This window comes from Gracilinanus agilis, chromosome 2 (assembly GCF_016433145.1).
Source record: "Gracilinanus agilis isolate LMUSP501 chromosome 2, AgileGrace, whole genome shotgun sequence".
NCBI classification, from domain to species: domain Eukaryota; kingdom Metazoa; phylum Chordata; class Mammalia; order Didelphimorphia; family Didelphidae; genus Gracilinanus; species Gracilinanus agilis.
The window spans coordinates 152,948,557-152,959,604 of record NC_058131.1 but is presented as its reverse complement, the minus strand read 5'-3'; the positions used below and the strand labels follow the sequence as shown (position 1 = coordinate 152,959,604).

The 11,048-nt window shown below is 42.8% G+C and overlaps 1 protein-coding gene across 1 annotated transcript in view; it reads right to left on the bottom strand.

Annotated features, from left to right (window-relative positions):
* PROM2 (prominin 2) overlaps positions 1 to 11,048 on the bottom strand; it is a 32,154-nt gene that overhangs the window by 3,767 nt on the left and 17,339 nt on the right. The window contains exons 12-17 of the mRNA XM_044659515.1: positions 10,148 to 10,294; positions 5,709 to 5,780; positions 4,606 to 4,698; positions 3,958 to 4,011; positions 3,585 to 3,665; positions 3,284 to 3,352 (exon numbers count right to left, since the gene is read on the bottom strand). Of these exons, the coding sequence (XP_044515450.1) occupies positions 3,284 to 3,352; positions 3,585 to 3,665; positions 3,958 to 4,011; positions 4,606 to 4,698; positions 5,709 to 5,780; positions 10,148 to 10,294 (516 nt within the window). The remainder of the gene's footprint in view (positions 1 to 3,283; positions 3,353 to 3,584; positions 3,666 to 3,957; positions 4,012 to 4,605; positions 4,699 to 5,708; positions 5,781 to 10,147; positions 10,295 to 11,048) is intronic.

Sequence of the window (11,048 nt, the reverse complement as noted above, 5' to 3'; positions counted from 1 at the left end):
GAGAGAGACAGAGAAAGAGAGAGAGAGAGAGAGAGAGAGAGAGAGAGAGAGAGAGAGAGAGAGAGAGAGAGAGAGAAATATTCTGGAATGTCTTTCCCATCCCAATTCAATTCCACTCAACAAATAATAATTATACTCCTACCAGACACCAACCACTCTGCTAGGGATTGGGAATACAAAGACAAAATAAAATCATCTCTGCTCTCAAGAATTATGCTATTGCTATTAATTATTATACTATTACATCCCCAACCCTTACCTGCCAAAATTCAAACTCCTTCTTCAGGGCCTATCTGAAATGTCACTTCCTTCAGGGAGTCTTCCCTTATCCCCCAAGCCAGAAGTGATTTCTCCCATTCCAGAGTTCCTAAATCACTTTGTGCCACTCACACAGCATTTATCCTATCCGGCTTTATATTGTAGCTAATTGTATATTTATCTTCTCTGAACTACTAGATGGGAACAGAGACCATTCATCTTGTGTCACTGACAGCCCTTGGCACCCAGTAGCCAGCTACTCCTTTGCATATTTGTTGGGCAAGAGAATGGCCATCAGGACACATATACATAGAAGGACAGAATGAGTTCATAGAGGGGAAAATCACTCTTATAGACATGAATAGATAGGTGTATACACATAAATATGAACATAAGCATAGCCGATGAAGACATATATGGGTATATAGTATACAATAATAATAGTTGATATTTACATGGTACTTTAAGGTTTGCAAAATACTTGCCATCCCTCATTGCATTTAATATAACAGCCTTATAGGGACAGCCTACTGATATCATTATCCTCCTTTTACAGATGAGAAAACTGAGGCTGAGAGATGAAGTCATTTGCCTATAGTCACAGATCAGTCCTGTCTCCAACTCCCTTTCTGACCTATCAGATTGTCTCTCATGCACAAACATATGCATGTAGGCAGGCTGCCTGGTTTTCTGCTCAAAAAACATTAAATAATAGTTTCTTAGCAGCTATCCTGTTTTCTATCTATTTCAACAGGAATTACTATAAGAAAGTAGGGGAGGATATTGGGTTGTGTGATTATCACTCCTTTGTGCTCCCTATGGTCTCTGCTCTTAGCAGGGAAGGTCTTTTGGAACAGTTTCTTTTAAACTGGTAAATATTTAAATCTATTCCAGCAGAATGTGGTCTTGCTCAGGGGCCTATAGATGAATGCCATTACTTTCCCATGTGGTTATTTTCACCAGTTCAACATTTATTAAACTCCTATTGTTGGCATTCAAACAAGCTATAAACAATGAAAAATCAACCTGAGTTTAGCATTTCCTACAGACTTAATTGATGTGAAGCAATTGGCACAATGAGGAGGCCTAAAGAACTCTGAAACCACCTTAGGCATCAAGAATTGATCTCCAAACTATGCCCAAAGGGCTTTAAAAGACTGCCTTCGCTTTGATCCAGCCATACTACAGCTAAGTTTATACCCCAAAGAGATAATAAGGAAAAAGACTTGTACAAAAATATTTATAGCTGTACTCTTGTGTTGGCAAAAAATTGGAAAATGAGGGGATTCCCTTCAATTGGGGAATGGCTAAACAAATTGTGGTATCTGTTGGTGATGGAATTCTATGAATCCTATGAAAGGAATAATGAACTGGAGGAATTCCATGTAAACTGGAAAGACTTCCAGGAACTGATATAGAGTGAAAGGAGCAAAATCAGGAGAACATTGTACACAGAGATGGATAAATCAAATATAATGGATTTCCCTACTAGCAGCAATGGTTAGGGTTGGGGTTAGAAATTGGTTAGGGTTAGGGTTCGTGCCAATTTCTAACCCTAACCCTAAATTCATGCCAATTTCTAACCGATTTCTAATCCTAACACTAAATTTCTAACCCTAACCCTAAATTTGTGCTGATTTCTAACCAATTTCTAACCCTAACCCTAAATTCGTGCCGATTTCTAACCGATTTCTAACCCTAACCCTAAATTTCTAGCCCTAACCCTAAATTCGTGCTGATTCAGGACAATTCTGAGGGACTTATGAGAAAGAACACTATTCACATTCAGAGGAAGAACTGTGGGAGTAGAAACACAGAAGAAAAACAATTGCTTGATCACATGGGTCAATGGGGATATGATTGGGGATGTAGACTCTAAACGTTCAGCCTAGTGCAAATATCAATAATATGGAAATAGGTCTTGATCAATGACACATGTAAAACCCAGTGGAAATTCGGGTCAGCTATGGGGTGGGGGGGGATGGGAGAAGGGGAGAGAAAGAACATGAATCATGTAACCATGGAAAACTAATCAATTAAATAAAATTTAAAAAAAAGAATTGATCTCTAAACTAGAAGCTTACAGCATCCATTGAGATAAGTCATCCATCTGTGAAGCAGTAAGACAACAAGAGAGTACAGTGTCATTTAAGGGAGGATCTCTGAGCTGGAAATCAGGACATCCATACCACTTCTCTCTCCCTAATACCCTTTCTAGTTGTGGCCCTGCAATCTTCTAATACATGACTTTGGGCGAGTAATTTCTCATTTCTCTGGGCTTTGGTTTCCTCAGCTATAAAATGAGAAGGTGGAACTAAATTCATAAATTTTAGAGCTCAAAGTATCTTAGAGTTCATCTTAGCTGAGCCTCCTTCGGCTCTGGATGGAAAATAAGACACTGATAAGTCAAGAGCCTTGCCCAAAATTCCACAGGTGTGTTGCAGCATAGATTCCAAACAAAGTGCCCTGTTTCCAAATTCAGGACTCTTTATGGAATCTGAAGACAAAGAGATATGAAGGTCCAAGGTGTGCTTAAGGGACGATGAGATCAGTAAAAGGTTTGTTTAGAGAGTGACAGGAAATAAGAAAGCATGGGTACCTTGGGGACAGTGAGGCTCCATAAAAAGTTTGTGAGCATGCTCAAATCCCAACTTCTGCAGGATACCCTTCCCAATCTCCCCCACAGCTAGTGCCCTCCATTTAAGATTGACTTCCATTTATATTGTATATATCTAATATGTACACATTTTGCATGTTGTCTCCCCCATTAGAATGTGAACTCCTTGAAGGGAAGGACTTTTGTGGGATTTTTTGCTTTCTTTTTTCTTTTTTTGTATTCTCATAGTACGGATGTACAGTATCTGACACATAGTATATACTTAATAATTGCGTGTTGACTGATTTGCTGACTGTCCAAAGATTAATCTGGCAGCAGCACATGTAGAGAAGATTAGTGGGTGAGGAAATGGAGATAGAGAGATAACTTTGGACATGATTGCAGCCTCCCTGGGTCCCCACTCCTCACCATCCGTGTCGCCCAGTCCACGTATTGGGTGAAGTATGCTGTTTCTCGATTCAGGAAGCACTCGCTTTCCTGTGAAGAAGAAAGGATGCCTGCTTCTTAGAAGGACCTAAGAGAGTATTCTGAGAAGGATCCCCATGGTTCAGACCCATCATCTCAGACATCCCAAGAGCTGTCCTCTAGAGCCAGGACTGAAGCAGGGAGACAAGATTCCAGGGTGATAGGAAGAAGCCCCTTCTTCTCTTCTCCCTCCCCACCCCACTCTGCTTCAATCCCCACCTTCCAACTTTTCCAGCTAACTCACGTTCCTGAAGATCCATTCAACCTGGGCAGGCAAGTCAACTTTCAGAGAGTTCGCACTGACCAGAGTTTCTAAAGCCAGAAGCTGAGGGATGGCAGAAGGGCACATATTAAGGGCAAGGAGCAGTGCAAATCTGGCTTCAAAATGCTGACCTAGGGGTCCTGCTCCTCAGGTGACAACTCCTTCCCACCCAGCTCTGCCTGCCCTCAGGAAGGTAGAACATATGGGCAATGCCAGTCTCCCTCATAGCTTTGCCTGCTAACACCCGAGATCTTGGAGCTCCTTGGTGACATTTCTCCCAGTCACTCCCCAGCTCTCTTGGGGACGGCAGGCACCCCAACCCACAGCCTCCACCTCCCCAACCCAGACGCAGCACCTGGAGGCGTGAGGAAGATGTTGACAGGAAATGGACGCTTTGGTTCAGCATCACCTGTTTAGGAGAAAATGGGGCTGATCTGTTAGTCAAGGAAGGCAGGGGAGCAAAGTCAATCAGTTGAGAAATATTTATTAAACACAGAGACCACAAAGAACGATGAAAGCAAACCCTGCCCTCCAGAAGCTTGCTTTTTAGGGGGGGGGGAGACAATTGTAACTTGCAGACAACAAAATCTTACATAAAGTCAAGGAAAGGGAATGGCAGAAGGAAGACACCAAGAGTTGAAAGGACTTAGGCCTCCTGCAGAGGGTAGGATTTGAGCTGAGGAAGCCACAGAAGCCAGGAGACAGAGGAGAGGAGGAAGAACATTCCAGGCAGAAGGGACAGCCTATTCAAAAGCACAGTGTCCAGAGGTGACATTTAGGATACCAGAGGAACAACAAGACCACTACAGTTAGATTGTAAAGTTCAAGGAACAGAGTAAAGGATGAGAAGACTGGAAAGGAACAGATTCTGACAGGCCTTCAATGACAAATGGAGGATTTCATATTTGTTCCCAAGGGTTCCTGGGTTCTAGGCATTTGAGCTCAGCTTCAAGCCTCCTGCCTCCTTCCCCTTGCCCTCGGCTCCCCAGGTGCCTGAACTTACCAGGTGAGCCTGCTGGGGGATGATCCTCTCCTGGTAATGGACCTGTAGAGCCTGAGCCTCCTGCTTCAGCTGCTCCCTCAGGTCAGACACACTCTGGAGGGATGAAGCAAAAAATGAGAGGAGTGGGATGGACCCAGGACATCAAGGAAGTAATAACAGCAATGCTATACATTTTTTCCCTTTTTCAAAGCACTTTCAATCCTATTATTTCATCTGATCCTTACAACAAACCTTTGAGAAACCAGGGAATTGAACCCTCATTTGACAGATGAAGAAACTGAGGTTCAGACACAATAAAGGATTTGTCCAAGGTTCTCCAGGTATTTGGGGTAGACTCAAGATTAAATTCTCAGTATCCTTAGGAAGAAGTGTCTCAGTGGATAGAGAGCTGGGCCTGGAGTCAGGAAGACTTGAGTTCAAATCCAGCTTCAGATACTTATTTACTATTAGCTGTGTGATCCTAGGCAAGTCACTTAACCTCTGCCTTGGAACCCAGCTAAGCAGCTCAGTGGATAGAGAACTGGGCCTAGAGTCAGGAAGGTCTGAGTTCAAATGTGGCCTCAGATACTCACTAGTGTGTGACCCTTAGCAAATCATTTAACTACTTTACCTTAACCCACTAAAGAAGGAAATGGCAAACCACTCCAATATGCTTGCCAAGAAGTCTCCATACAAGGTCATGTAGAGCTGGACACGACTGAACAATACCCTTAGGAAGGTACTTTGAAAGGCTTCAACCCTTCCTTTTAAGTAATTTCTCCCCACCCATGTCCCCCAGTAGAAACGTTTAATTCATTTTTTTCTTCCTGTTGGTCCCCTTTAGAACCGGGGACATCAGAGACCATCTAGCATACCACCTTTCCTTTTACAGATAAAGAAGTTCAAGGTCACACAAGTAGAAGTAAAGAATTGAGATTAAAATTTGAGTCTTCTAGCTCCGAATACAAGGTTCTTCCTTCTATCCCACTTTCCCCCAGCAAGGTCATGGGCTCTATTATTCCTCAAACCAGGTCTCCCTGGTAGTCAGGAATTCTCCCTACCTGCCTGCTAGGCATCCTCTGAGCCTTATCCAAACCTCTATTCCCCTGAGTCTCGTGGCTTACCTGGGCTTGACCCAACTTCTCCAACTCCTTGACCAGCTTCAAGATGTCAACTTTCACCAATGGCTTCTGGACCTGAAGGACAGAGCAGCAGGTTAACCTTGGAATGAGCTCCCCGCTCTGCCTTCTCTTCTGTTCTCATGACTTGTCTCTCCAGGACTTTCTACTCTAACCTTTAGGCATCTCTGGAGTTATCCAGTTCTCAGATACTATAGGACAGGCAGGCAAGAGATAGGAGTCAAGGTCAGAGATTGAAGCACTTCTATAGCAAAGCTTAAGGGGATAACATGATGCTCTGGGACAGATAAAGCAGCTGTTTACCTTGGGAGGAAAAAAAAGAATACTGGAGGAAACAAGGTAACTGTCTTCCAATATTCACAGATTGCCATGTGAAAGAGAGATTAGGCTTTTTCTGCTTGGTCCCAGAGGACAGAAATGGGAACAATGGGTTGAAATCTTTGCCTCCTTTTCTCAGCCAGACTCCTAGTTGTGAAAAAGCTGTCAACATTCCACTGGACTCTCATTTCCTTTTTTCTCATTCACTTTTCAAAGCCTTGCCATCCAGCTTCCAAATATCATTAAACTGAAATTGCTCTCTCCAAGGTTACCAGTGCCCTTTCTTTAAAAAATAAACGATTGTACACAGTAACATCGATATTGTGCGATGATCAACTGTGAATGACTTAATTATTATCAACAAGGCAAGGATCCAAGACAACCCCAAGAGACTCCTGAGGGAAAAGGCTCTGCACTGTCATATGAGGAAATGATAGAGAATGAATGCAGATCGAAGCATTCCATTTGTCACTTTATTCCCTGCATGAGGTTTTTTTTCTGAATGTGTAAATATGGAAATATATGTTGCATGATCGCATGTGTATAACATATCAGATAGCTTGCTGCCCTGGGGAGGGGGAGGGAGAGAGAGAATTTGGATGGCAGAATATCAGAAAACGAATGTCAAAAATTGTTTCTGTGTGCAGTTGGGAAAAAATACAATAAAAATTATTTTTAAAAAATTATTGAGAGAGCAGATTAGGTGGTTCAGTGGATTGAGAGCCAGGCCTAGAGTTGGAAGATCCTGGATTCAAATCTGGCCTCAGACACTTCCCAGCTATGTGACCCTGGGCAAGTCGCTTAACCCCCATTGCCTAACCCTTACCATTCTTCTGCCTTGATTCCAAGAAGGAAGGTAAGGATTTTTTTTTTAATAAACCCTTACCTTCCGTCTTGGAGTCAATACTGTGTATGGGCTCCAAGGCAGAAGAGTGGTAAGGATAGGCAATGGGGGTCAAGTGACTTGCCCAGGGTCACACAGCTGGTAAGTGTCTGAGGTCAGATTTGAACCTAGGACCTCCCATCTCTAGGCCTGACTCTCAATCCATTGAGCTACCCAGCTGCCCCCGAAGGTAAGGATTTAAAAAAAATTATTGATATCTTCAGTGGGGTTTTAATATATTCCTTTCTCCTCTCCTTTCCTCCCCAGAAATAAGAATGCAATACTGTTTGTTTGTTCTTCCTTTAAAATTGAAAAATCTCAACCTGAACCACCAATATAGGGAGATTCTGGTAGGAAAAACTCCCTCCGCTGAAACAGATCAACAACTTGTCTGTTAACTTACAGTCTTGAGGAATTGTCTAACACTGAGAGGTTGTGACTTACCCAAGGTCACCTAGCTTGTATATACAAGAAAAGGCCAGTTCTTGTATATACAAGAAAAATCTCATTTGCTCGATCTAGTGGCTTTTTCCCAGTCTTTTATAAGAAAGTCATGATCTCTCTGTTCTCTCTTCATGATCCTACACTGTTGATTCCCTCCTTCTCCTGGATAGCCTTTCTCACATCAGTTTCCACAACTCTGTTCTCTTTGGGTTCTTCTCCTATCTCTGCTACTCTTCTTGAGCCTCTAATACTGGAACATTATCCAAGTCCCACCCCTCTCTTTATGGGTACCCCACGCATGGCTCTATCTTGGCGCCTTTTCTCTCTACTCTCTCAGTGAGTGATCTCCATCAGCTCTCATGGGTTCAGCTTTTATCTCCATACAGATGACTCCCAAGATCTATATATATATATAGCTAGAATTGCTCTCCTGAGTCCTAGTCCTGCATGCATGAATGAATGAATGGGAAAAAGAAAAAAAAAAGCATTTATTCGGTACTTTCCTTCAAAGCACTAAAGATAACAACAACAAAAAAAGGCTCCGAAGTTGCTCAGAGGGGAAGGGGATTCCCCTCCAGTTCAGGAAGACAACACATAAAAAAGTTACAAGGCAGATGTAATTCCCAAGACTCTGGGACTCTAGGTCGTCAGCTGTCTCCAGTGGGATCCAAAAAGTGGTAGTAGAGGAAAGGGCAGTAGAAGGACTTGCCTAGTACCCAATACCGCCTGTTTCTCCCTCAGGGTGTGTGTGGATTGTCCATAGGCATCCAAAACTCAATATGTACTAAACAAAACTAATTTTTTTTCATTCCCCACTCCAAAAATAAAGCAAAAAAAAAAAAAAAAAGGAACAGACCTCCTCCCTTTTTCCTAATTTCCAGAGTCATCCTTGACACTCCACTTTCCTTTATTCTCACATCCAATCTGTTCTGTCAATTGTTATTAATTCTATCTCTTCAGCATCTCTTACATCTGTCCCCTTCTTTCCACTAACACAGACACCATATTACTAGATCAGGCCTTTAACATTTCTCCCCAGAGCTATCGCAATAGCCTCCTCACTGGCCTCCCATCCTTCAGCCTCTCCCCTCACCCCCATCTATCCTTCACAGAATTACCAAACTGATATTCCTAACACACAAATCTGATCAGGTCACTGCCCTGCTCTCTCAAACAGCCCCAATGGCTCCCAATTGTCTTGAAGACAAAATGCTTTACATACCTCTGTTTGGCATTTAAGGACCTTTATGATCTGGCTCCAGCTTTCTTTTCAGCCTTTCTGAACATTACCTTCTTTCACGCACTCTATGTTCCCGAACAAACTGGCAGACTTTGTTCTCTGAACACAACAATCCATCTCCCACCTCCGTGCCTTTGAACAATTTGTCCCCTGGGTCTAGAATGCATTCTCTCCTCTCAATGTCTCTAATTCCTAGCTTTCTTCAAAGGCTCAACTCCAGTGTGTGTAGGTGGGGAGGGGGGGTGGGGTGGAGGGAAGGGAGAGAGGCTGACCTGACAGTTCTCAAGTGTCTGGTGCTCTCTCCTCCACAAATTACTTAGTATACATTTTTAATTTACATATCTATATTAATGTTATTTTCCCCAGTAGAATGTTAATTTCTTGAAGGCAGAGACTGTTTTGCAATTGTCATTTTATCTCTGCTTAAATTGCAGAGAAGTAGATTTAGTTAGACTTGACATAAGAAAAAACTTATTAAGAATTAGAGCTATCCCTAAGTGCAATGGGCCAGACCTTCCTCCCCACCAGAATGCAATGAGTGTGCCTCCCTGTCCCACTGTCTTCAAGAAGAGACAAATTGACTAAAGAGGATCCTTCTTAAGATAAGGCTTAGACTAGCTGGCCTCTAAGAACTCTTTCAACTGACATTCTGTAATTCAGTTCATGAGCTGATAACAGGAAAGAATTTGGTGGAAGGAACTTTTAGATCATAATGGGTACAACTGAAAAAGATCCCTGGGCATCAGTTTTATCATCTCTAAAATGGGTAACTGGAGTAAGAGCTCACATTTGCAGCTCTGTGAGTTTACAAAGTACTTTCCTCACTATAACTCTGTAAGGCTGATTTTGCCATTTTTATTAACTCCACTCTGCAGATGATTAAGAGGCAGCTAGGCAGCTCAGTGGATATAGCTTGGAGTCAGGAAGAGCTGAGTTCAAATCTAGCCTCAGACACTTAATAGCTGTGTTACTCTGGGCACATCACTTGACCTCTCTTTGCCTTAATCCACTAAAGAAGGAAATGGCAAACCTCTCCAATATCTTTGCCAAAAAATAAAAAGAAGAAGAAGCATATGGAGAGTAGACACAACTGAACAAATCAACAACCACACAGATAAGTTAATGGGAGCTCTAAGACATAGGTTTCTACAGGGTCACACAAGAAAGGTAAATCCATATTTGAGAGTAGGTTTCAAGCCCAGGATTCATAACTCCAAGTTCTTTCTTTTCTCCCAGGCACCTCTACCCCAGGTTTCCTCTCTGACATGAAGCCTAAGAACCCTCCCAGCTCTAATATTCTAGGAGACTATGTAGGAGCACCTGGGACTCCATGAGGATGTCACAGGCTCATAGGATGAGCAGCTCCAGAAATGAAAGAGACTCCAGAAAGTAATCTAGTCCAACCCCTTCTTTGATAGGTTGAGGAAGCAAAGGACCAGAGATCTCTTGTCCAAGATCATGGGGGACAGACCTGAGTACTGAAGAGCTACGAAGGCAGTCCCAAGAGAATGGGACATGCTGGGAGAGCAGAGGGCTGACCTGGGCAAGAAAGCTGGGGTAGTCGATCTTCTCTATCCCACTGTTACCGAAGGCCTCCAGATCTCGCTTAGCAGCTTCATTCAGCAGGTCCAGATTCTGTATATCCATCTCAAAGTTCCTCATTTCTTTCTGTAGTTGGACTATATACTAGGATAGGAAGAAACAGGATTATTGAGCCAAGATCAGAGCATAGGCAACCCAGGAAAGAAGTGGCCCCTCTGATAGCCTCCTCCATCACCCCCAGTTTGCCCAAGTGGCCAGTACCCTTGGACAATAGCGGGTCCACCGGTAGTGTCTCATGCTCTAGACATCTCTCTTCCTTCTTACCTCTAGAATCAAATGCAGATTCTGACTTTTAAAGTCCTTAAGCTTCCAAGGGGAGCTAGGTGACTCAGTGGCTAGAGAGCCAGGCCTAGAGTGGGGAGAACCTGGGTTCAAATCTGACCTCAGGCAACCCTAAGCAAGCCACTTAAATCCAGTTGCCTAGCCCTTGCCACTCTTCTGTCTTGGAACTGACTTGGTACTGATTCTAAGACCGAAGGTAAGGATTTAGGGGAAAAAAAAGAAAGACTTTTCCAATCTCCTTTTCTTGATTCATTATATATTACATCCCTTCATGCATGATACAGTTCAACAAAATGGTCTTCTTCCAGTTTTTCACATGTAACACACTTTCTTCTGTCTCTGCACACTTTCCCCTAAGACCCAGAACCTTCTCCCTCCCCATCTTTGCCTCTTAAAATCCCTGCCTTCTGTCACAGTTCAGTTCAAAGGCCACCTTCTACATGAAGTTTCTCCTGATACTTCCAAATGTCATTTATGAGGCCCCCACCTCCAATTACCTTTTATTTATTGCATATATATATATATATATATATATATATATATATATATATATATA